The 27921-nt window shown below is 35.4% G+C and overlaps 1 protein-coding gene across 2 annotated transcripts; it reads right to left on the bottom strand.

The window, feature by feature from the left end:
• Positions 1 to 7: 7 nt before the first annotated feature.
• Positions 8 to 27850, bottom strand: LOC123547471 (charged multivesicular body protein 7-like). Of its 2 annotated transcripts, none has more exons than XM_045334605.2 (11): positions 27555 to 27850; positions 17784 to 18117; positions 17244 to 17415; positions 16531 to 16722; positions 15993 to 16069; positions 13864 to 13926; positions 8749 to 8797; positions 6342 to 6461; positions 4457 to 4555; positions 2237 to 2483; positions 8 to 1253 (listed from the first exon to the last, which is right to left on the bottom strand). In XM_045334605.2, the coding sequence occupies exons 2-11, from the start codon at positions 18053 to 18055 to the stop codon at positions 1180 to 1182; spliced, it is 1365 nt and encodes a 454-aa protein (XP_045190540.2). In that variant the 5' UTR covers positions 18056 to 18117; positions 27555 to 27850; the 3' UTR covers positions 8 to 1179. The 2 variants fall into 2 exon arrangements, with proteins under 2 accessions (XP_045190540.2, XP_045190539.2); XM_045334604.2 differs by having other exon boundaries at positions 27579 to 27849.
• Positions 27851 to 27921: the final 71 nt, after the last annotated feature.

Below are 27921 nucleotides of genomic sequence, written 5' to 3'. Positions count from 1 at the left end.
TAAACACTTTTTTGTTGATTTATAAAATATCTTTATTAAAAATTGCACAAGTTTATAACAATTTTAAAAACTTTCTTATAAGAAGTAAGATCAGAAAGGTTGTTGCCCTTTCATTACTTATTTGATTTTATCAAATGTAGTAAAATTTAGCACAACATTGCAGGTTACCAAAGATTAATTTACAATACATTTACTACCAAAATATTCTAAAAACGGTCAGTTTTAAACTCTTAAAAATGCCTATTTTTGAGGTATTTTGGTGTCTTTACCATCAAAAGCACTTTATATAAATATTTTGCAAAAAGTATGCATTGCAAAAAACTCTTAATACATGAAAAGCATTTACTGTACAATGGCTTTGTTTGACTATGTATTAAAAAACAACATAGTTACATTCACTAATGTACATTGTAAACCCCTCTGAATGGCACAGTGATTCATTTGAAATAAAAACTTGCGTCAATACCAGGATTCACACAATACAGTTGAAACTCAGTGTCTCAAATTCCGAGGAAACGAGAGTTTTTCATCCAGATAACCGAAATTCACCTTAACAGTACTTTTTTCTTGCCTTAAATTTGCCATGCACGATCACGCCTAAGTTATTTTGGAAACAAAATTTTACATATCAATATATAATTACAAAGGAATTTGACTGACAGGACTTCAGATTGATTTTCACACAAGCAAAGTCACACTTGGCGACTTTAACTAAAATCGAGTGAAAATACATTTTACTAAGGGAAAATCTATGATATAGCTTGAATTTCTGACGTAAGAGAGTTTGAGATACCAAGTTCCCACCTGAATTTTTTCCTGTATTCCTTAAGTAATAAATAACTCATTTCCCATTACCACATCATATAAGTATAAAATCATAATTGAAATTATTTTCTGTCATGCATGTATAACATACAAGATATAACCATCACATTTCAACTACACAGATGTGTTCTTATCACAGTTATCTGCTCTACACAGATAAGTTGTTACAATTATCTCACTTTAACTGTACATAGATATGTGTTGTTATCTTAATTATCTCATTTTAACTAAGCAATGGTGTTTTCATAATTATCTCACTTTATCTACACAGATGTGCTATTATTATCTCAATTTATATACACAGATGTGTTATCATAATCATTATTGCATATTAACTACACAGATGCATTGTTGTCATGAAGTTAGGAGCTTTCTATCTTGTCTTGGTTTTGATGGCGAGGAGCTGGGTACATCTGGCAACTGCAAATCTGTGAATATACAAAACTTTGATACACAAAGGACCAGCATCTCAAATGTTTCTCCTGTTTCAAACCCTCCCTGTACCATATTTCCCAATGATAGCATCAACTTTAAAGCCATCAATTTTGCTGTTACATTAATAACAGTGCAAGAGGTGATGGGGTTCCTAGAATGTGAATATTATCCACCCTAGTGGGAAAGATTTCTTTGTTGTTTTGAGTTACAGTATTTTAGTTAAGTAATGGCAAGCAGTTAGCTTAATTGGTGTTCCTGGATTCTGTACCAGTACTAACCTCCACATGTAACTGACAAGATCTCAACATGAATCAGAGGTGGACAAAGTAACTTCAGACAAAACGACGTCTTTTATCAAACTTTCAAAGAGAACATGCGCCTTGCAGGAACTGAATTCATGACCCTGTGATCAGTAGATCTGCACTCTCCTTACTGAGCTTAGTGGGCGGGCAGGTGTCTGGTGGGAAAGACCCGAGGGCTAGGGGACATTTTCTTGAGGGAAAGATTTTCAACACTCTATAGTTTTAGTGTTTTAGCGATATATAATTTCAAAAATATGCAAAATTGAATCTGACAATAGAAATCATGTAAAGGCAGGAGAAAACAAAACTGTAAATATACAAATGAATATAAATTGCAGTTAGTAATTTACATTCAATTATTAAATATATGGTTGTGTTGAAAGTGTTTGTGACCACCTTTGGTCTCCACTCACTTGAAACATACCTGTATATTTCTTACCCAAATGTAAGGTACTAACTCTTCTATTTCTTAATTAAGAACTTTGGATAATCTTTGGTCAAAGTTAGTTAAAACTTGCATGACGGGAAAGGGGACTGTTTCAAAAACTGATGATACATAATTGTTAGAAGACATAGAATGCAAATATCGTACTATTAAACACTGAAAAGTATTTTAACCAACCACTCCCAATCTCTAGATGTTAAGGTATCAAAAACAATCATTTTGGTCATACCATCTAACATTTCTTCAAGTCCTTTACTGGAGTTCATTATATTGCTATCTTCATCAGTTTCATTCAAAATTTCATCTAGTTCTCTCTCGATGTCAGAATCTACACCACCCGTCTTAAAGCTTTTCTTTGGGGGCGTGTTCTCACTCAGGATGATTGACAGTTCATCTTCTAATTCAGACTGTGACGGTTCATCTATAAAGCTTGTGGTACCAAGTTCTGCCATAATGTCTTCTTGTGTCTGAGTAACCTATAAATAACTCAACAAGTGAATAAAGTATTGCCATGCTATACAGGGCCCCCTGCCAAAAGGGGACTAATTATCTCAACTGCAGGATTACCTAATATTCTGATATCTGTCAATATTACACTATTTATATAATATGTTATAATGCAAAATGTTTTGGTTTGAATATGTACAAGAGAATATCTACAGTTGTTAACTGCTTTTAAGGAGGTAGGTTACCTTCATATCTGTATGTGCGTATGCCCAACCGGAAGCTAACGTGATGATTTATGACGACGTTTACGACAAACCAAATGTGTTTGTATATTCATTCTTCAGAAAAGAAATCATGAACCTGTCTCCGATCTGATGCTTAATGGTTTAATAATGCAAAAATAATTAATAAATTGCCGCAGAAACGCTTCAAAACATTGTTGCTTTAAAATGACGTCATTGACGTCATGACGTTACGTGTCAGTTACCGCGCAAAATTAATAGCTTTTATTTTAAAAGTACGTAATTCTGTGCATTTTCTTTATTTGAACAATTTTTAAACAGCCATTATTTACTGAAATATTTTTTATGTGTCTTTCGCTCTGAATAATAATCAATATTTTGCTTCTTTTGTATAGTTACATTGAAATGTTATGCGGAATGTAAGAAAATGGATGATGGTAACCAATGCTATTGGGAATATAGCTGGGTGAAAGGTTACTTAATACGGACATTTTCAAATAAAAATTGGGCAGTTTGATTTGTAATACCCATTTTTCAGTTTCCGTTGATAATTTGTTACTTATATATTAAAACTAAGCTCTAAAATTGTTCAAATTTTACTAGAAAATTGTGGTTTATTTAATTGAATTGATGTTACCATGGAAACGAAGCCCGTGACCCCCGTGACCTATATATCTAAATGTAAAATTCAAAAGCGTTGACACTGGTCTATTTAAGGAACACAGCTTCGGCATTTTATTTTCATTTCAACAATATCTATAATAATAATAGCAGCATGCAAAACGATCTTTTCCATAAAAATGTCAGACGAGGGGTACTGCTGTAAGTATTTTAAGCTGTGAAATTTGTTTTAATAAATGCAAATAACACGAACATATTACTTACGTTAGAATTAAAATGTTTTAAAGCTACATTAACAAGAAAGAGTATCTTATTTAATATTTTTTTGTAAGACATTATGATAAAATGCAAGATATAAGCTATTTTAAACATCCCTGTTGCCATGGTTACTTTAAACTTTAAGAAAAATAGGGTACCATGTAAAGTGCTTGGTATTTTGCTAATAATATTACCCAAATATTCCATGTTGGTCATTAACAGAATGACACTGAAGCCGTCGAAAAACCCGTTTTCATACATAGTTGTTTAAAAAATGAGAGAAAATGCGTTACTATGGAAACACGAGCCCCGCGACATATATATTTTAAGCTTGTATTAGAAAGCTAACGCGCATACTAGTAAAATTATTAATTATGCAGACCTCTACGGATATCAATGAAACCAAAATGCACTGAAAACTGTTAAATATACGTATTTTCCTTCTTCTTTCTATATAAAATACCTTTAGAGGGTCATGTTCTTCAAACCTGTATAAAAATTGAACTTGAAGGGCCAGAGATAAAAGAAATTGAGATTGTAGCAGTCAAAACATTAAATTACACGAAATACAAAAAATTGCTGCGGTTTAACTAATTTGAATTTATCCTGGTAACAAGGTAACCTACCTCCTTAAGCATCAATTAATATAAAAGAAATATGTATAAAGGGGAGCGGTGGCAAAAGGTTAAGTTATCTGCCACTCATACTGGAAGCCACCTTAATGGTTTCCTCAAGAACAAAGCTTAAACCCAAAGTAATGACTATGGAAATTGATTTTAAGGAAATGATGGCAGATCTAGACTTAGTCAAAGACCAAAATTTATAATGTGTTCTTGGGGGGAAAAAACTGATGTTTATCACTGCGCCTGTCAAAAGCTTACATCTGCTAGGTTATCCATCACAGTGTTCACATCATCTGCTGCTGTTTTGCTGGTCAGGTCACGTAACACACTTGTACCTCCTTCTATTGCCTTCACAATCTATACACAAAAATAACAGATACACACTTTAGTTGATCATAATGTAACCAGTAAGTAGATTTTATAATACATGATATTCACCAGTAAATATATGCAACCTTTCTAAAACATACAATTTTCATATAATGTTACATAATCTTTTATTAGCACTTGTTCAAGTAATCGTCACTTAATCCCTTAGTGTATACCAATAAATTCTATTTTCATATCAGGAAATTACATTTTTATCATAAAAGTGCATAAAATGGCCATGCTGCAGAAGTAATATGTCAGAATTTTTTGTCATTTGAAAACATACACCTTAAAATAACCAGGGAATGCACGATGACATCAATAATTGCCTATCTGACTGACAGTCAACAATACTGTCCGTGTGGTGTGTAAAGCACTGGCTCATTCAGGGTGTAAGTGGTCTAGAGCAATAATCTCGAAACAAAAATTCAAAGTGAGGCATGAAAGTGTTGCTCCAGATAAGCTTGTAATTATACAGATGCCCGATCATCATACCACATTGTGGCTTTCTCAAAGAACAGCTCACATATCCTTAAATCAGATCCAAGAACATTTAAACTAAGCATGTGTCCATACCGGAAAGGTGCTCCCACTTACTGTCACTGTATGTTTGCTTGTTCACAACACAAGACTAAGTAAACTATCAATCCATTATTACTGTTAAGAAATCAAGACTTGGGATGGGGTGCTTTGGGAATAGGGATACAACAAAATGTTACCAAAGAACAAGAGCTGTCACTATTGGTGACAAATGTCCCCGAAGTAGGCCCAAGAATGCCACAGTTGTATTCACAAAAAATCACATATCATTTTGTGACCTTGACCTAAAAGGCCTCGGTCATAAGTGTGACACATCTTCTCAATATGGTTAACATTTGTGTCAAATTATTTTCAAATCCCTTGATAAATGGCAGAGCTATGGACCAGACAAGAAACACCTTTGACTTCTAAGTGTGACTTTGACCTTGGAGCTAGGGGTCTGGGTCTTGCTCATGACACATCGTCTCATTATAGGAAACATTTATGCCAAGTAATTTCAAAATCCCTTCATCAATGGCAGAGTTATGGATCGGACAAGAAACAGACCATGTTAACCTTTGACTTGTGTGTCCTTGACCTTGGAGCTAGAGGCCTGAGTCTTGCGCATGACAAGTCATCTCATTATGGTAAACATTTATGCCAAGTTCTTTCAAAATCCCTTCATGGATGGCAGAGTTATGGACCGGACCCGAAACATACCCTGTTAACCTTTGACTTGTAAGTGTGACCTTGACCTTGGAGCTAGGGGTCTGGGTCTTGCGCATGACACTTCGTCTCATTATGGTGAACATTCATGCCAAGTTATTTCAAAATCCCTTTATGGATGAAAGAGTTACAGCCCAGACAAGAATACCGGACGCACAGACGGACAGACAGTGCAATTTTAATATGCCCACCTTCATGGGGCATAAAAAAAGATACAAGAAACTGAAAGAGAATTTTTTTTTACCTAGATGTACATCTCACATGCTAAATATTAATTGATTCATGACTCTAGGTAAAATATTTTTATAGAACTTTAAGAAACTTTATGTATATTTTTGGCTAAGTCAAGGGCCATATATAACTCTGATCTTACAAGAGTGTAATCAAAAAGAAAACCCCAGGAGCATAACTGCAAATGCCGAGTAACATTGCCATAAAGTAATAGGACTCTAGCGCATATACTTTTTCAAATATACATATATATCAAGGGTAATAACTCTAGCTTTATCGAGTGAAATCCCACACTTACCATTTCGTTAGACTCAGCTTGTTTAATTCTATACAAAATTTCCTCCAATGTCTCCATTGAACCAGTCAGTTTGTCAATTCTCAACTGGGCCAACCTTCTCTTCCTCATACAACTCATTGCCTGCAACATTAACAACAACCTATTTATTTTACATATTCCAGGACGGCAGTTTTTGTGTGAATTTCTTGCTAATTTTGCCAAAATACTATCACTCAAAACTTAAAAAGTCTTTGGAAATTATATCTTAATTTCATTTTAAAGTCTAAAATTTTTCCTACAATTCTTTGTTTGCAAAAATGCAAAAAAAAACATCTATATAGTATTACTGGTAGTTGTTTTTTCATTATTTAGTTTACTTTCATAAAACAGGTTGCTTATATTTAAAATATGGAGTCAAAACTGTTGTTTGTTTAAAATCCAGCAATTTTGACTCCATTTTCTTTTATTGTCTAAAATGAATGGAATTTCCAACAGAATATTATTTTTGATGACCTGCACAAACTAAAAATTTTAGGTCTTTTCAATGTTCACTAAACTTTATGTTTTATAGGCTTGTTGTTTAAACAGACTCAATCAAACCAAATCAATTATTTAATATTCCGCTTGGCTGTGTTAGAACTATTCTTCCAATGGTTTTTCTTTAAGAATTATCTGTATGCCTGTTAGTCAGCCTCGACTTTAACATCATTTCCAAGAAGTGTATCAGTTTTATCATGGCAATTAAGCCTACAAGTGTTCTTGGATTCTGTACCAGTACTAACTTGTTCTCCAAACTACTTTCAAACATGAAAGTCTTTTGTCAGAACGTTCTTTTTCTGTTGTTTAGAGTCGTGGCAACAAAATTTAGGTCATAGTGTGACTTTAGATCATGGTGACCTTTCCAGCTTTTGACAGTCAGGGGTGTAACTGTTTCAAGTTATCGCAGTTTATAACCAATATGAGTTATTGCTTATACTTTCATAACTTGTTTCAGTTATCATAATATATTACAAAGCCCTCCTGTGCCAATTCCTCATTTTGAATGAGACTAATGCAATTATTTCCTGAATCCTTGAACTTTTATCTTTCCAGCTGTGCAGTAATTTTTTTTTACCCAAGGTTGATAAAGTTTTAGCAAAAGTTTTAAAGCTATAAAACTCTTAATATCCCATTATGCTTATCAGGTCTTGCTCAGACTAAACGAGAATTTGATTAACCACAGTTTGCTAATAATTTCACTTTAAAGGTCACATTGTGAGAACAGCAAAAAGATTTTTTTTGAATAACTTACCCGAGTTAACTATATTTTATAACTAATACAGGTTATAAAATGCTTGAAAAAGTAAATGAAATAGGTTACATAACTTAAAACAGTTACACCCCTGACTGTTTGATGGTGGAAAAGGACCCTAGGTGCCCATCTGCGCTTTGTTAAAGAAATAGACAGGCATCTAGACTGGACAAAGAACTTCCTGTCAGCTAGCCATATGGCTTCCTCCAAGAACCTCCTGTCAGCTTGCCATACGGCTTCCTCCAAGAACCTCCTGTCAGCTAGCCATACGGCTTCCTCCAAGAACCTCCTGTCAGCTAGCCATACGGCTTCCTCCAAGAACCTCCTGTCAGCTAGCCATACGGCTTCCTCCAAGAACCTCCTGTCAGCTTGCCATACGGCTTCCTCCAAGAACCTCCTGTCAGCTAGCCATACGGCTTCCTCCAAGAACCTCCTGTCAGCTTGCCATATGGCTTCCTCCAAGAACCTCCTGTCAGCTAGCCATATGGCTTCCTCCAAGAACCTCCTGTCAGCTAGCCATACGGCTTCCTCCAAGAACCTCCTGTCAGCTTGCCATATGGCTTCCTCCAAGAACCTCCTGTCAGCTTGCCATACCACTTCCTCATAAAGAATTCTACACCACAAGTGAGGTTTTGAACTCATATCAGTGAAGGGCAAGAAATTCGAAGTCAGCAACTTTAACAACATGGCGACAAAGACCGCCATTGTCAAATCGTCACCAAATATTCAGTGCATCTGAATATCAAACACAGGCCTCTTGATTCATTTTTATTTTTTTGTTGGGTTTAACGTCACACCAACACAATTATAGGTCATATGGCGACTTTCCAGCTTTGATGGTGGAGGAAGACCCCAGGTGCCCCTCCGTGCATTATTTCATCACGAGCAGGCACCTGGGTAGAACCACCGACCTTCAGTAAGCCAGCTGGACGGCTTCCTCACATGAAGAATTTAACGCCCCGAGTGAGGCTCGAACCCACATCGATGAGGGGCAAGTGATTTGAAGTCAGCGACCTTAACCACTCGGCCACGGAGGACCCGTCTCTTGATTCAGTCTTGGGATCTATCTACACTATTAAACTTGCAGACATGATTCTGAATAATAACTAGTTTATAACAGATAAAATCTTTACTTACCAATTTTGTCATTCCTTTCTGTTTGTATGACACAGCTTCTGTTGCTAGTCTGAAAGAATTTGATTTTTTTTCTTTACAGTACCTATCTAACCAAAGGCGAATTTAATTCAGTAATTCAACTGAGTACTTTATGCTCAATATATTAATAATAACAAGAAACGCGGCAATGCCACGAAACCAGGTTTTCAACACTTTTCATAAGAATAAACAAGAGTGCCAGAATGTCACAATATACGCCCGTCACAGCAAATTTCTTTACTCTAGCACCTGTATTTGCAGATGTAATTTTAATTTTGTGGTTGTTAGTAATCATTGTAATTCTTTTGTTTTTCTAAGTCCACAAAAAAACTCCTTACCAGGTAGAGATACCTTAAAATACACCTAAAATTAGAAAGTAACAACTATGTAGTACCACAGAAAAGTGGTCTTGGTTTTTCCCTACGGTCAATTATAAAAAAGTTACAATATAAGTTATTTATAGTAACAACTAAGGGAAGTTAATCTTAAAAAAAAAAAAAAAAAAAATACAAAAAAAAAAAATTGTAAGTCCACACAGAAATCCTTACCAGGTAGAGATTGGTCAAAATACACCTCAAAATTGGATGTAACATGCATGTTGTACTACAGAAAAGTGGTCTCAATTTTTCCCTACGTCTAGTAATGAAAAAGTTACAATATAAGCTATTTATAGTAACAACAAAGGGAAGTAATTCTAAACAAGAGCACCGCCTTGCGGGTGCTGACGCTCATCTGATTTTTTTTGTGTAATAAAAATATTGTCCTACCCATGATTTTCTAAGTCTAAAAAGGGCCATCATTCTTGCAAAAAGCAGGATAGAGTTATGTTTCTTGATGTACAGTGTCCACTTATGATGGTGAAAAACTGTTGCAAGTTTTAAAGCAATAGCTTTGATAGTTTATGAGAAAAGTTGACTTAAACATAATACTCAACCAAGAAAATGATTTTCTAAGTCCAAAAGGGGCAATAATTATTGCAAAAAGCAGGATGGAGTTATGTTGCTTGCTGTACAGGGTCAGCTTATGATGGTGAACAAGTGTTGCAAGTTTCAAAGCAATAGCTTTGATAGTTTAAGAGAAAAAGTTGACCTAAACATAAAACTTAACCAAGAAATCTGATATTTTCTAAGTCCAAAAGGGGCCATAAATCTTGCAAAAAGCAGGACGGAGTTACGTTTCTTGCTATACAGGGTCAACTTATGATGGTGAACAAGTGTTGCAAGTTTTAAAGCAATAGCTTTGATAGTTTAGGATAAAAGCTGACCTAAACATAAAACTTAACCAAGAAAACTGATTTTCTAAGTCCAAAAGGGGCAATAAATCTTGCAAAGAGCAAGATGGAGTTATGTTTCTTGATGTACAGGGTCTGCTTATGATGGTGAACAAGTATTCCAAGTTTCAAAGCAATAGCTTTGATAGTTTAGGAGAAAAGTTGACCTAAACATAAAACTTAACCAAGAAATCTGATATTTTCTAAGTACAAAAGGGGCCATAAATCTTGCAAAAAGCAAGATGGAGTTATGTTTCTTGCTATACAGGGTCAGCTTATGATGGTGAACAAGTATTCCAAGTTTCAAAGCAATAGCTTTGATAGTTTAGGAGAAAAGCTGACCTAAACATAAAACTTAACCAGGCAACGCCGACGCAGACGCCGACGCCGACGCCGACAACCGCTCAAGTGATGACAATAACTCATCATTTTTTTTCAAAAAATCAGATGAGCTAAAAAGGGAACTGCGCAAGACACTTCGTCTCATGATGGTGTATAATTGTGCTAAGTTACATCAAAATCCCTCTATGCATGAAGAAGATATGCTCCGGACAAAGTTTTCATTCTTGTATCCTTTGACCTCTAAGTGTGACCTTGACCTTAGACCTAGGGACCTGGTCTTGCGCATGACACTCCGTCTCATGATGGTGAACAATTGTGCCAACTTTCATCAAAATCCCTCCAAGCATGTAGAAGATATGCTAACCCTAACCCTAACCTAACCCTAACCCTATTTTTAGTAACAATGACCTTGACCTTGATCCCAGAAACCCCAAAATCAATCCCAAGCTACAACTTTATATAAGTTTTCTATACACCAAGTTTCATCATGATAGCTCATTCCTAAGTTAAGTTATTGACCGGAAACCCTTTTTCTATTTTAAGTAACAGTGACCTTGACCTTGACCCCAGAAACCCCAAAATCAATCCCAGCCTTTGTCTTGATATAAGCTACATACATACCAAGTTTTATTCAAATATCTTTACTGAAACAAAAGTTATTGACCGGAAACCCTTTTTCTATTTTAAGTAACAGTGACCTTGACCCCAGAAACCCCAAAATCAATCCCAGCCTTTGTCTTGATATAACCTACATACATACCAAGTTTTATTCAAATATCTTTACCGAAACAAAAGTTATTGACCGGAAACATCAGTTTGACGCCACCTCAGCCGCCCGCCCGCCCGACCGACATCTACCCCAATCTAATAACTCAGGTTTTCGTTGAAAACCTGGTTAACCAGGTATATGCTATTCCAGTGAGCTTTAAACAGCTGACCAAGCATTAATCAAATTTAAAAACTAGAACTGTCACAGGAGTGACTCATACCCCCACCATACGGTCTTGTTACAGAAGAATGGAAACCATAAGTAATCTTAAAAATACTTTGGAGTACTTCATCCTGGGCTTCCACAAATAAGTAATACTAGTATAATACTAGTATAGTAATACAAGTAAATATATTAAATCTCTAATATTAGAGATACACTAAAAGTGAAAACAAAAAAAGGGTCTTACCGACCCATGTTACCACAGAAAAATGTTTTTACTTTCTACATAGGACTTGTAATAAAAAAGTTAGAAAAATACCTAAAATACTGAAAATCTAAAAATAGGATTTCTAAAAATAGACTAATTCCTGGAATTTAAGGGGAAGAAACTCAGTACAAAAGTTAAAAAAAGGTTACTTCCCTTTGGCTCTAAGCCAATCAGAATGAGATATAGTGAAAATACATCAAAATTAACCTTAAATTCTAGGTAAAAGGGGAAACAATTCAAGAAAAATTAGTGTCAGAGTTATGCACCTTGTGTCACATGATGTGGGTGATGAGGTGGAACATCTATTTTAAGTCTGGATCAAATCCATTCAGTAGTAACTGAGATATAGTGAAAATACATCAAAATTTACCTTAAATTCTAAGTAAAAAGGGGCATAATTCATGAAAAATTGGTGTCAGAGTTATGCACCTTGTGTCACATGATGTGGGTGATGAGGTGGAACATCTATTTTAAGTTTGAATCAAATCCATTTTGTAATAATTGAGATATAGTGAAAATACATCAAAATCAACCTTAAATTTAAAGTAAAAGGGGACATAATTCATAAAAAATTTATGTCAGAGTTAAGCACCTTATGTCACATCATCTGGGTGATGAGGTGGAACAACTATTTTAAGTTTGAATCAAATCCATTTAGTAATAACTGAGATATAGTGAAAATACAACAAAATTAACCTTAAATTCTAAGTAAAAGGGGACATAATTCATGAAAACTTGGTGTCAGAGTTATGCACCTTGTGTCACATGATGTGGGTAATGAGGTGGAACATCTATTTTAAGTCTGAATCAAATCCATTTAGTAATAACTGAGATATAGTGAAAATACAACAAAATTAACCTTAAATTCTAAGTAAAAGGGGACATAATTCATGAAAACTTGATGTCAAGAGTTATGCACCTTGTGTCACATGATGTGGGTGATGAGGTGGAACATCTATTTTAAGTTTGAATCAAATCCATTTTGTAATAATTGAGATATAGTGAAAATACATCAAAATCAACCTTAAATTTAAAGTAAAAGGGGACATAATTCATAAAAAATTTATGTCAGAGTTAAGCACCTTATGTCACATCATCTGGGTGATGAGGTGGAACAACTATTTTAAGTTTGAATCAAATCCATTTAGTAATAACTGAGATATAGTGAAAATACAACAAAATTAACCTTAAATTCTAAGTAAAAGGGGACATAATTCATGAAAACTTGGTGTCAGAGTTATGCACCTTGTGTCACATGATGTGGGTAATGAGGTGGAACATCTATTTTAAGTCTGAATCAAATCCATTTAGTAATAACTGAGATATAGTGAAAATACAACAAAATTAACCTTAAATTCTAAGTAAAAGGGGACATAATTCATGAAAACTTGATGTCAAGAGTTATGCACCTTGTGTCACATGATGTGGGTGATAAGGTGGAACATGTATTTTAAGTTTGAATCAAATCCATTAGGTAATAACTGAGATAATAGATTTCGGGACGGGACGGGACGGGACGCGACAGAACGCGACAAAACTGCCTCCTATATACCCCCCTCAAACATGTTTGGTGGGGGTATAAAAAACTACCTAAAGGCTCATCAAATTTTATATACCTTAGATACCCAAGTATAATGCGCACCTAAGTATAATAAGCACCCTCGATTTTAGCCCAAAATCCCAGAAAAAACTTCTCTGAATCACTGTTATAGCTTCCAAGTCTGCATTTTCTTTAGATACCAATCCTATCTCTGTCCAGTTTAGATATACAATCTGGTCTTTTTCAAGATAGCAACCAGTCTCACTCAATACTAGATAGTAGCCCAGTCTCAGTTAATTTTAGAAAGCAACATAGTCTCAGTTAATTTCAGAAAGCAAACCAGTCTCAGTTTTATTTTAGAAAGCAACCCAATCTCTGTTTCATTTTAGAAAGCAAAACCCAGTCTCAGTTAACTTTAGAAAGCAAAACCAAGTCTCGATTAATTTCAGAAAGCAAACCAGTCCCAGTTTCATTTTAGAAAACAAAGCAGTGTCAGTTAATGTAAGAAAGCACTGAAACCAGTCTCAGTTTCATTTTAGAAAGCAAACCAGTGTCAGTTAATGATAGAAAGCAAACCAGTCTCTGTTAATTTCAGAAAGCAACCCAGTCTCCGTTTTATTTTAGAAAGCAAACTAGTCTCAGTTAATTTCAGAAAGCAACCCAGTCTCCGTTTTATTTTAGAAAGCAAACCAGTCTCAGCTAATTTTAGGAAGCAAAACTCTTAGACTAGGACAGAATGAACACACCTTTGCACTTCAGTTGACAACACTTCGACCTGTCTCTTCACCTCTGAATGTGCTTTCTGTATTCTGTAACAAGGATGAACATAGATTCAGATATATGAAAAAAGTAATCATAAATGTATGACACAATAAAGAAACAAATTATGATATATTATAAGCACTTGAATAACGGCTGTCTGAAGGCAAAATTATATCAGAATGAGGCTTGCTGGTTTAAAGACAATCATTACAGATGACAATTACAAACAAAAATAACAAACAACAGTTACAGATGACAATCAAAGACAACTACTACAGATGACCATAACAGATGATTATTACAAATGACAATCGAAGATTACCCTGACAAATGACCATTACAGATTTCGAAGAATACTACTTCAACAACAAGAGGGCCATGAAGGCCCTGTATTGCTCACCTGATCTATTGACCTAAAGATCATCGATTAACATTCTGACCAAGTTTCATTAAGATATGGTCATAAATGTGGCCTCTAGAGTGTTAACTAGCTTTTCCTTTGATTTGACCTGGTGACCTAGTTTTTGACCCCACAGGACCAAGATTCGAATTTGACCTAAAGATTATCAAGGTTAACATTCTGACCAAGTTTCATGAAGATACAGTCATAAATGTGGCCCCTAGTGTGTTAACAAGCTTTTCCTTTGATTTGACCTGGTGACCTAGTTTTTGACCCCACCTGACCCAGATTTAAACTTGACCTAAAGATCATCAACATTAACATTCTGGCCAAGTTTCATTAAGATACGGTCATAAATGTGGCTTATACAGTGTTAAGTAGCTTTTCCTTTGATTTGACCTGGTGAGCTAGTTTTTGGCCCCATCTGACCCAGATTTAAAGTTGACCTAAAGAACATCAAGATTAACATTCCTACCAAGTTTCATTAAGATATGGTCATAAATCGTGGCCTCAACGCGAAACCAGTCTATGTGTATATAGAAATAGAAGCAGATAGACTAGTTTCGCGTTGAGGCCACGAAATGTGCTAACTAACTTTTCCTTTGATTTGACCTGGTGACCTTTCTTTTTTGACCCCACATGACCCAGATTCTAACTTGACCTAAAGATCATCAAGATAAACATTCTAAGTTTCATGAAAATAAAGTCATATATGTGGCCTCTAGAGTGTTTACAAGTTTTTCCTTTGATTTGACCTGGTGACCTAGTTTTTGACCCCATCTGACCCAGATTTGAACTTGACCTTAAGATCATCACGATTAACATTCTGACCAAGTTTCATTAAGATACAGTCATAAATGTGACCTCTAGAGTGTTAACTAGCTTTTCCTTTGATTTGACCTGGTGACCTAGTTTTTGACCCTACATGACCCAGATTCAAACTGGACCTAAAGATCATCAACATTGACATTCTGACCTAGTTTCATGAAGATAGTCATAAATGTGGCCTCTACAGTGTAAACAAGCTTTTCCTTTGATTTGACCTGGTGACCTAGTTTTTGACCCCAGATGACCCAATATCGAACTAATCCAATATTTTATTGAGGGCAACATTCTGACCAAGTTTCATTCAGATTGGGCCAAAACTGTGACCTCTAGTGTTAACAAGCTTTTCCTTTGGTTTGACCTGGTGACCTAGTTTTTGAACCCAGATGACCCAATATCGAACTCGTCCAAGATTTTATTGAGGGTAATATTCTGACCAAGTTTCATTAAAATTGGGCCAAAATTGTGACCTCTAGAGTGCTAACAAGCTTTTCCTTTGATTTGACCTGGTGACCTAGTTTTTGACCCCAGATGACCCAATATCGAACTCGTCCAAGATTTTATTGAGGGTAACATTCTGACCAAGTTTCATTAAGATTGGGTCAAAATTGTGACCTCTAGAGTGTTAACAGTCAAACTGTTGACGACGGACACAGGGCGATCACAAAAGCTCACCTTGAGCACTTCGTGCTCAGGTGAGCTAATAAGTGCTCAACACTCTTCATTGAAATTTCAGGTGTGAGCACCTGCCATCTAATTACCATGTCACTCCATGAGGTAACAGTACAAATGTACATGATTATTTCAGAAACTATTTTTGATTTTAATAATGCTCAGGTTTTCTTTTAAGAATTTTTCATAAGAATTTCAATCACCTAGTTTACTCACCTGTGTATATGCATGTCTTGTTCATTTATTTTTTCAACTTTCTTTTCTTTTTTGTCTTTCTGTATAAATTTTACTAGCTGAAAAATAAAACACACAAATAGTGATTACAACCATTTAGTAATACATACTATTAAATGTAATGGGAACAATTTCAATGACTGAAGAATTTTAATTTGACATATCAACAGAAAAGTATAGATAAAATCTTTGCATGTTCAAGCATCAACTTACTCTGAAGCAAAATTTAAACAGCTGTTTTTCTGTGAAAACCTTGGATGGCAAGGATCATAGTGAACAGAGAGTAAGCATGCGCAGTATATTTTATTGATTTTATCATTTCCTTTAAACAGCTTTCCTAAATATTCTCTATCTTTCACCTTATTGATATTCTAAATTTAGCTATCTCTATATCACCTGCCTTGTCCATATTAGTTATACACTGATAATGATGACAGACCTAATTTTAACCATCAATGATCAACTAATTGTGGTGATGGTTGTGATAGTGATGGTGAGAGGGGTGGGGGTAATAACTCACTTTAGTATCAGCCTCAGCTTGCTGTATCACAACTTCCTTACTGTCTACCAGTTCCCTCATCACCAGCGAGAACTCTGTGTCTGTTGGACATAATTCCTGATGCTGGTCATGAAGGTGACTGTATTCAACAATATTCATAGAGTCTGTCTGCACCAGCCTGTGCCTTATCTCCAGCAGCTGTCTGGCTTTATCCTATTTAAAAGAAATTAATATTTCAATAAACAAAATGTAAGCATAAAATGCTATTCATTACAAATTAATACAATAAATAATCTTACAAGCTAAAAACTGTTAAAGGAATACATTTTTAAAAAAATTTGTAATGGTATCACATCCTTTTTTCTGTGGTAAATAATTACAATTTTAACCAACATTTATATATATTTAGGTGAAAATATTTGATTACAAGAAAAACATGCCCAACTTTTCTTTTTCTTCATTTGAGCTTTAGTTTATATAAATCTTTTTGTGAAAATATAATGTAACTAAGCCTATAAACACTTGTGCTGTAAAATTAACATGTACTTTATGTGGTCAACATCACTTGTGGGGGACTAATTTCAAATTTATTCAATCTTTCAAAAAAATTAAAATCAACTGTTACATATTTATATCCCCATGAAAAAGCAATCTGGGATGAAACCAACAAATCACAAGGCCATCGAACAAAAAGGAATCACAGTATTTGGTTCAATGCCTCCATTTTTGAATACCTTAATGACCTCCATGACTACAAAAGTGTCCTTGACATTGTCTTCTTGTTGCCCTGACAACCACTTCATACTCCAGCCAATGGGTTTCTTCACCAACTTACTGTATCCCCATGACAACCAGCCTTCAGTGTTTGATATTTCAATGTCTGACAATCTTTTTAACTGCCCCTTGCTTAAACATACAAAACATTATAGACAATGAGTGTCTTTTGTTACCAGCTTTGTCCTAAAGTAGGAAATTTAAGGCGGAAAACAGCAGATACACAGAAATCAATGAACATAATTTCTGTACACACCATAGATGGTTTTGAAATTTCAATAAAGTATAGATTATTTCAACTTTTTTTTCATGGCTTAATCCAGTCAATTAATAGAGGATATTATATCAGGGTGGCCAACCCATGTGACTTTTCAATGTTACACACAAGTAAAACATCCACAATGGATTAATTTTCATAAAGTTGGCATGTTTATTATTTCCTGATGATTCGGTCTGGATTTCACATGTAAAAATATCTCATAAATTACAAATGTACAAACCTTATCATTTCTTGAATCACCGTTTCCAAGCCAGATGGCGACTTCCCCTTCCGACGAAATTTCTCTTTCAGCTGTACCACATCAACGATAGCCTGCTTCGATTGTACACAATCTTCTAAAATAAGCTCTGACCAGAATTTTACTTTCTGATCCCAGGATTTAGGGTTAAGATTTTTATCTCGAAATGGAGAAAACATAACGGTCATCTTAAGGTCATCTTCCCAGTCTTTCGGTAGATGACTTGGTTTTTCTGAATTCTTCACTGTCGTCATTCTGATTGTTTCGATTTTAGATATTTGGCGTGTAATGCTTTTGTTTAACAACAGTTATATTTCTGAAAATATCAAAACAGAAATTTAAAGTCAGTGTCCAACTTTGTCCTATAGTGATCTACAATTACGAACAATTCATGAAAATACATCAATAGGTTACTTAGGTACAATGTGCAGTCAAAAATCCATATTTTTTACCAAATAAGGCACAAACTCTACTTTTACTGTGTCAACACTGATAATACTATATGTGAGCAAAATCTATTAATGTCATGTGCTAATTAGTAATAATGTAAGGTTTGGTGATTCTAGCTGAAATACCTTTTGAATTATAAGCATTTTCTTCTTCTTTTTTTCCCCCAAACAAATCAAGTGCTAACACTGCTTTTACTGGGTCAAGGGAGATAATACTACATGTTAGCTAAGGTCATAATATTATGCTTATCAACTGTTATGTGAGGTTTGATGATTCTGGCTAAAATACAGAGTACTTTATGAATTATAAGCATTTTCAATTTCAGACGGACAGACAGCCAGACGGAAATGCCAAACAATATCCCTCTGCTTTCAGCGGTGGATAAGAATGTGTCATTTTCACAGGAAGGAAACTGTCAAAAGTAACTAAAATGTAACAGGGTAAACTATAATAATTTCTCTTTTTTAAATTAATCAAGTCCAGGGTAAACAAGAAAATTTTATTTTTGCAGGTAAGTCATTGACTGAAGATATTATATATACATTGTACCGGTATGTATTGACTGACAAAAATATCTACAAAGAATTGACATATTAACAAAATCTAATGCAGCAGTTAAGGTAGGAAAATAGAGACAAATCCATTGGCAAGTCCATGTCAAAAAAGATCTACAAAATTTTTTCCAATAATTGTTTTGCCACGGAATAACTAGAGCTACCAGTAAAGGTGATTTATACACCCAGATGCTGTTTTGATACAAGGAAAGGAATACGTTGTGAACATGACTTTTGATCTTCAAGTGTGACCATGACCTTGTGCAGTCTGCATGTCATCAGCATTAGGTTAACAATTTGACACTTATTTTAATTTTTTTGAAAACCCGTCTAGAGCGTAAGAAGATAGAGTGGACAAAAATTTAAGCTAATTAATTAATCTTTGACCTCTAACTGTGACCTTGACCTTGAACATACTTTTTTTTACTTAATGACCTAGGCCATATGCTCTGCATGTCTTCTTGCATGATGAGATTTACAAGACTTAGTGATGCTAGTTTCATTAAAATTAGGGATGGTAACAAACTTGTATGGATTTTGGTACTCGAGTACTCGCAGATTTTTTCAATCAAGCATTCAGTAACTCATTAAAAGTGGTTTCCGTAATAGGCCAGAATCAGCCGTATTTAGCATTTGTTCACTATCAAAGGGAGATAATTCAAAATCATTAGGTGTTTTACCATGGCTCACGTAAGCAGTGATATAATGTTTCAAAACCATTTTTTGTATTTCTTTAGGTTATAAAGACACGAAAATTGAGTAAATTTTAACAGCTCATTTCATATCATAATTATTCTATACATCGGCGACTAATTAAACGCTAAGCCAAACTTCTGGAGCAAACTGCGAAGTCTGCATAAAATTGGACTGGTTTACTTTTTAAATTATATTTAGGATATGTTCTTTATGATGTACCGCTTATTTTAACGTTTGCACACAGGTAGGGTGTGATTTTCTAGTTGTTTATAATGATATAAGCGGTACTGCAATAAGCAGCATAATTACAATTTACAGCAATCATGATTTTGAAAATGGCTGTTACCAGTCAGGCGTCATTATTGACCATTGTGCATTAATTCACACCTTTGTGGGTCATTATTGACCATTGTGCATTAATTCACACCTTTGTGTTTGTATAATCTGTACAATTGATTGAAAGATGACAGGTAGACACTTTGATGTCCTTTAAACAGCCGCGTTAAAATTGACCCGTTCCTATTCTTTTTTTATTTTATTTTTTTATTGAACTTTTTTCAAGTACACGATTACTAAATTTTGTAATCGATACTCGGAACATCAAGCGAGTACTTGGTTAACAGGTTAACCGTTGCCGTCCCTAATTCAAATCTATTAAGCGGTTTAGGTGATGAGTGAACGTGAAGCAAAGCTATTTGACCCAAAACCTCCAAGCGTGACCTTGACCCTGGACCTGGTGACCTGCAAGCTCTGCATTATGGTTTTACAGTGCTTTGCAAAATTCAGGATATCTTGCATAGAAATACAAATTATGTTGTGTTTAGCTTTGTTAGGAGCTTCAACTGCTACATTACAAAAATTCTGGGGACAAATCTGCAATGGATGACTGGAACTGTGACCCCAATATCTCCAAAACTGAAAATGTGCCCTAAAGCTAAACCACAGTCGTATCATTCAAGCTAATGCCAATCTGTGACTCTAGTTACCTCCCCTGACGGTCCATCCAGAGTCAAGCAATGACTATTGAAAATCAGCTTAATCAAGGTACTTCAGTCTTTGTGACATGATTAATTGCTAACACAGTGATGATTTAATGGAGAAGAGAACAAGAGATCACAGAGTGATCTTGGCGCCCACCAATGTGTCATTTTTGTGTGTTCCAAATTTCAAGACTTACTGACTAGCTCAAGGTCAAATTTCATTTCCATACACAACACTGTGCATGTGGTCCAAATTCGAAAGCTGTAGCTTGAGAAATGTGAAAGTAGGTCACTAGGTCAATGTCAAGGTCAAAGTTTGTTTCGGTACACAATAATATGCATGTGGTCTAAATTTGAAGCCTGTAGCTACAGAAATGTGAAAGTAAGTCACTAGGTCAATCTTAAGGTCAAAGTTTATTTCGGTACACAAAACTATGCAAGTGGTCCAAATTTGAAGGCTGTAGCTTGAGAAATGAGAAAGTAGGTCACTAGGTCAAAATCAAGGTCAAATTTCACAACACAAATCTATGCATGTGGTCCAAATTTGAAGCCTGTTCCTTCAAAAATGTGAACGTAGGTCACTAGGTCAATATCAAGGTCAAAGTTTGTTTCGGTACACAATCCTATTCATGTGGTCTAAATTTGAAGCCTATAGCTACAGAAATCTAAAAGTAGGTCACTAGGTCAATCTTAAGGTCAAAGTTCATTTCGGTACACAAAAATATGCAAGTGGTCCATTTGAAGGCTGTAGCTTGAGAAATGTGAAAGTAGGTCACTAGGTCAAAATCAAGGTCAAATTTTATTTCGGAATACAAAACTATGCATGTGGTCCAAATTTGAAGCCTGTACCTTCAAAAATGTGAAAGTAGGTCACTAGGTCAATGTAAAGGTCAAAGTTTGTTTCGGTACACAAAACCATGCATGTGGTCCAAATCTGAAGGCTGTAGCTTGAGAAATGTGAAAGTAGGTCACTAGGTCAAAATCAAGGTCAAATTTTATTTCGGAATACAGAACTATGCATGTGGTCCAAATTTGAAGCCTGTACCTTCAAAAATGTGAAAGTAGGTCACTAGGTCGATGTAAAGGTCAAAGTTTGTTTCGGTACAATTACCATGCAGGTAGTCCAAATTTGAAGGCTGTAGTTTGAAAAATGTGAAAGTAGGTCACTGGGTCTAAATCAAGGTCAAATTTCATTTCGGAACACGAAATTATGCATGTGGTCCAAATTTGAAGCATGTACCTTCAAAAATGTTAAAGTAGGTCACTAGGTCAATGTCAAGGTCAAAGTTTATTTCAGTGCACAAAACTATGCATGTGGTCCAAATTTGAAGGTTGTAGCTACAGAAATGGAAAGTAGGTCACTAGGTCAAAATCAAGGTCAACTCATGTCAAGGTTCATCTTGCCACTCAAAACCATACATGTGGTCCAAATCTGAATGTTGTAGGTTATTAACAAGAAGATTTTAAAAGCTTTTCCCTATATAAGTCTATATGAACCATGTGACCCCCAGGGCGGGGCCATATTTGACCCTTGGGGAATAATTTTAACAAAGTTGGTAGAGAACCACTAGACGATGCTACATTATAAAATATCAAAGCCCTAGGCTTTGTGGTTTGGACAAGAAGATTTTCAAAGTTTTTCCCTATATAAGTCTATGTAAACCATGTGACCCCCGACGCGGGGCCATATTTGACCCTAGGGGGATAATTTGAACAATCTTAGTTGAAGACCACTAGATGATGTCACATACAAAATATCAAAGCCCTAGGCCCTGTGGTTTTGGACAAGAGGTTTTTCAAAGTTTTTCCCTATATAAGTCTATATAAACCATGTGACCTCCGGGGCGGGGCCATATTACACCCCAGGGAAATAATTTGAATCATATTGGTAGAAGACCACTAGATGATGCTTCATACCAAATATCAAAGCCCTAGGCTCTGTGGTTTGGGGCAAGAAGATTTTCAAAGTTTTTCCCTATATAAATCTATGTAAATTATAGAAATAAACAAAGGGCCATAACTTACTAAAAATTTGTTGAACCAGTCTGATTTTCAGGGGGACACAACTAGGGTACCAATACATCATTCTGACAAAGTTTGGTCAAAATCCCCCTGGTAGTTTCTGAGGAGATGCGATAACGAGAAATTGTTAATGGAAGGACGGACGGAATGACGGACGGACGGACGGACGGAAGGACGACGGACCACGGACGCAGAGTGATTTGAATAGCCCACCATCTGATGATGGCTAAAAATAGCAAATCTGATTTTGTGCTTGATTTTTGTGTAAAGCATGATATGCCATGTCATGAGCACTTTGCAAAACCTGAAGAAAGTCAAGAGGGACCACTGAACTGTATTTTGCCATTGGTGACGTCACAGCTTTATTATGTCATTGTTTGCATATTTCTTTCAGCACTATGTACTAGTACTTGATAGCACTTAATTGGGAATACAATGTCTCAGGCTAATTCTAAGTGTATTAGAGCAAAATAGTTTGTATTTTTACAAGGATCTAACATTTTCATGACTTTGTGCTTGTTCTTCCATGAACACCAAGGATAAAGTTCTGTGGACAAATCGAGCACGACTTTACAGTGTGTGCTAAATGCCGTATGCTCATGCATGTATTTAATAGCTGCTTTTTTAAGGGTTTTATGCAGAACATGCTAAAGAACATTTTTGTTCACAAGGTAAATATTTTACCGACAGAAAATAATTTATGATGTTTTTTTTTTTCATTTCTTGTAATCTGAAGCTTCAAGTTCAAATTCATGTTAGAAGGTAAATCACTGACAATTAAGCATGTTTTCAGACATGACTCAATTGAACGTAATATCAGACTCACTGAAATGAAATGAAAGTAATAATTATGTCACAAGTTAGACTACAGACTATATTCAAGCTAGTCCTATAAATAAGACCTGACATAACATATTTTTACACCTGTTATGTCAGGTCTTATCGGATTGCCATGCATAAGATGTAGAAAGCGCCCAACCAACCTCCTTGTCGCCTTAAATCTTCAAATTATGAACAATTTAACAAATCAGAAGTGAAAGAACACTTCTTGCACCGAAAACAATCCTTTGTTCAACTGCCTTGGTAAAAAAATACTAAAAACTTTACTTTTTTATGTATAAATACAGACTTGTTTCTTTCCACTCACTGTATGTATCTGTGTTTGGCTGTGCAACATTGCCGGTCTATTCCGAATGTTGTGTAAACACATTTCATATTTAGAATCAATTTTAGACGAAATATTTTCCCTCTAAATAACCAGGGCACTCGGTAGGGTCTGAAACTCAAGAGTCACTGACTCTTCAGCCTATATTTTCAAGGGTCAAAATCAGATTTTCAAAGAGTCAAGATCAGCTTTTCAGGGGTGAAGCTATAGTGTTATAAACTTACAACTTCCACAGACTTTATCTAAGACAAGTACATTAGTCTTCATGCAAGTCTACAAGATAACAAAGCCATTCAGTTCTGAACTTGCGTTTAATCTTAGACTTTGGTGTTCCAGCATCACTAATATCATTCTTAGAACGTTTGGTTGGCGTACCACACACACTGTCATTATCACTGTCATTAGAACGTTTCTGACCACCTTCAAAATCCTAAATCAAATTCTTTGAGCCATAGTGTCACAATATATACAAGAAAAGTTCATAAAAAGCACAAAAATTGGAGCACTTGCACTTTAGCGGTCCCTAAAATAATGTGTTAAAAATTAAAAGTTATAAGCAGTAACATTATTTTTAGATGAATATGTTGAAAATTAGCTCCCTCCTTTCAACGTTCGACAATTAGAAATTTTCGGAGCCACATTTATTTTTTTGTCTGCAACACATTGTCAGATCAATAATCATCTTTGATAATGACGGACATTATTGCACTAAATACAAACGTGAGATGACCACTTGTCAGTCAGCGTGTGGCGTGATTGAAATCTGTCAGTAGCTAATTAATATACGACACTCCGCTGACTGCCATACTTCCACAAACCGAGATTTGACAAGGGGCAGAACGTTCGAACTCGAGGCGAATCAAAGAAAATTTTACGGGTCAAGTCGACACACGGGGAATTTTTTGTGCAGGTCAAATACAAGTTTTTCTCGATTTTCAAGGGTCGAAACCCGGAACCTCGGGGTCAACCGAGCGCCCTGAATCATCTCCCAAATAGTTCATGTGGAAAATTGTTTTGTCCAAGCAGATTCTAAATATGTTATAACCTGCTGAATGTACATATAAAATGGTGGAATGTGTATTGAAAAGTGTACACAATTGACATATAATTGAGTATTAGGGGATTTAACTAGAGAATATGATAAATAATGGTAGGTTCAAACTTCAACTGTTTAAACCTGTGTACATTTAATATTTTACATGCAAGAAAATGGTACATTCTACTGATTATGGCTTGTTTAGACGTTACAATGCAAATTGAAAATAAAATGTAAAATAATAATAAAATAATGAATGTAATATTTTGGACTACATTCAAGCCACAGGTGCTAGACACATAATCAAATATTTTACTTAAAAGGCCAATATATATGTATATAAGATATAAGGTGTCCATCGGAACAAAAGCATCATGCTGAACAAATAAGAACACTGCTGCAAGAAACGAACAGATCACTGTTTTCTCTTTGTAGTTGCCACTGGAAAGCATCAGTCCAAGCATTAACACTTTTTATTTCATTTAAATCCCTCAAATAGCAAAAAAGTGATGAAAAGTTTCACAAAATACCAAGATTTTCAATCCATGTCGTTTTCGACGTCCATTCTATACATGTATGCAAAAATGTGTGTGTTTGTGTTCGGGTTTAATGTCTTTCTCAACAATTTTTCAGTCATATGAACGACGGTGTCTACTTATAGCAGTGAGCACAATGCCCAACTTTATAGTGCTGCCTCACTGGAATATCATGCCGTAGACACATGACATGATACCCCACCCAGTCACATTATACTGGCACCGGGCTGACCAGTCCTAGTACTTGTCCTCTTAATGCTGAGCGCCAAGCGAGGAAGCTACTAGTACCATTATTTATGTCTTTGGTATGACGAGGCCAGGGATCGAACCCACGACCTCCCGCACTCGAAGCGGACGCTCTACCGCGAGGCTACCGAGGCAGTTGTGTATGCAAAAATGACTTCTGGTCAATTCCTACGAAATAAATAAAAAAAACGGCTGAAACTTCCACATACTTTCAATAAAAAAACTCCAGTCTTTTAAAAGTGAAAAAAAAACACTGAATCGTATAACACTATTACTTCGCATCATTTTCATGTCACTTCAGAATCAAAATGGTGAGCATTACTTCCACGGCTGAAATTTTCAGATGAATTATGTTTGTAGAAGGCTGTCGTTCAGTTTAGACTTCGCGGATTGACTGGAAAAAGAGTTCATTTATTGAAAGTATGTGGAAGTTTTAGCCGTTTTTTATTTGTTTCGTAGGAATCAACCAGAAATCATTTTTGTATACATGTATAGAATGGACGTCGAAAACGACATGGATTGAAAATCATGGTACTTTGTGAAACTTTTCATCATTTTTTTGCTATAATTTTGAGGGATTTTAATGAAATAACAAGAGCTGTCAGTGGACAGCATGCTCGACTATTCTCAGTGCTTGATAGTATAATATAAGCTATGAGTAAAACTATAACATTACAATAAGCATATTCTAAGTTGAAAAGGGGCCATAATTCAGTCAAAATACTTGATAGAGTTGCCTCCTCCTTTTTACAGACTGGGGTCATGATGGTAAACAAGTAAGCAAAATGTCAAAGCAATATCTCAATGGACTTTGAAAATATTTGGGGTGGTACGCAAACTTTAACATTCATTCTAAGTCGAAAAGGGGCCATAATTCAGTCAAAATGCTTGATGAAGTTGCCTCCTTCTTTTTACAGACTGGGGTCATGATGGTAAACAAGTATGCCAAATATCAAAGCAATATCTCAATGGACTTTGAAAATATTTGGAGTGGTACGCAAACTTTAACATTTATTCTAAGTTGAAAAGGGGCCATAATTCAGTCAAAATGCTTGATAGAGTTGCCTCCTCCTTTTTACAGACTGGGGTCATGATGGTAAACAAGTATGCAAAATATCAAAGCAATATCTCAATGGACTTTGAAAATATTTGGGGTGGTACGCAAACTTTAACATTTGTGTGACGCTCATACTCACGCCGGGGCGAATAGGACAGCTCCCCTATTCTTCGAATAGTCGAGCTAAAAAGTGTCAGGGCCTCCTCTGGGTTTTTCATACTTGTCGCCAAATTGTTTCTGAACATTTCAAAGAAATTAACCAGGTCCATGATACAAATTGAGGCCGACGTGTTTTTGTTTTCGGATCCATCGTTAAAATCTTTTACGAAAACTGAGGAATTATACAATTATCTTGCAAAAAGTAACAAATTAAATGTATTTTTCAAACTTATTTAAAATTCGTCAGTCATGCAAGTGCATACCACAAACATGTCGATCTTTTTTGTAAAAATCGCAACACATAAAGTACACCGTAATCGGCGTTAATTTTGGTGAATTCTCGACAGAGGTCAAACATACAAGCTGGCAGATGTTTTGATTACTGATTAATCATCAATTCACACATGATTACACAATTATCTTCTCAAAGTGTCAACCAACTTCAATAGTCGAATTGCCAAATACACCACCTAGACTGGTTATCGATTTTATTCACTAACCCTAGGCTAAACACGTATCGAGAACCAATTCTTGGGCCGCTTATATCACTACGGAAAAAACAAATGCCGTGGAAAAAACTATGCGCCACTTATTTTCGCCAGTTCGCAAAATTTAGCGCCAAATTCTTAAAATTATCGCAAATGGCGACATTGGCGATCGACAGTGGAGGCCCCGAGTGTTAACGCTTGGATTGATGCTTTCAAGTGGCGACTACAAAGAGAAAACAGTGATCTGGTCGTTTCTTGCAGCAGTGTTCTGGTTTGTTCAGCATGATGCTTTTGTTCCGATGGACACCTTAAATCTTATATTATATAGGCCTATTACTAAAATATTTGATTATGTGTCTAGCACCTGTGTTCCTGCTGTTCCATATACCCATCATGTTGACATAGCAGGGCAACTTGACAGTGCTATTTCTGATTTTTTAAATTTGTATATGCTCCAAAAGTTGTTGTTTCCAACAGATGTCCATTGTGGGTCGAACTGTGTCGAGGACGGAACATAATTTATCACAGTTTCAACTTTATAGGAAAAAGAAAGAACAACATTTCCAATGCAAAAGTTTAAAGATTTTCTTCCTTTAAAAGCAAATATGACTTAATTTGGCGTCTTAATTTAAATTTCTAGTAACATTTGAAAATTAAATCAAAATTTACTTTCTAAATCAAAAAGACCACTGCATTACCTAAATATCCGAAACCTTCCAACTATAGCAAGA

Source organism: Mercenaria mercenaria, chromosome 9, assembly GCF_021730395.1.
Source record: "Mercenaria mercenaria strain notata chromosome 9, MADL_Memer_1, whole genome shotgun sequence".
Taxonomy (NCBI): Eukaryota; Metazoa; Mollusca; class Bivalvia; order Venerida; family Veneridae; genus Mercenaria; species Mercenaria mercenaria.
Note: the sequence above shows the minus strand (reverse complement) of the source record. Positions and strands in the feature narration are given on the sequence as shown.

Coding starts and splice junctions, on each gene's coding strand:
- LOC123547471 (XM_045334605.2), bottom strand. CDS start 18,055: ATGACGACAGTGAAGAATTCAGAAAAACCAAGTCATCTACCGAAAGAC. Junction 16,070..16,530: donor AAGCTGAGGCTGATACTAAA/GTGAGTTATTAC, acceptor TTTATTTTTCAG/CTAGTAAAATTTATACAGAA. Junction 6,462..8,748: donor AGAAAGGAATGACAAAATTG/GTAAGTAAAGAT, acceptor TTAATGTTGCAG/GCAATGAGTTGTATGAGGAA.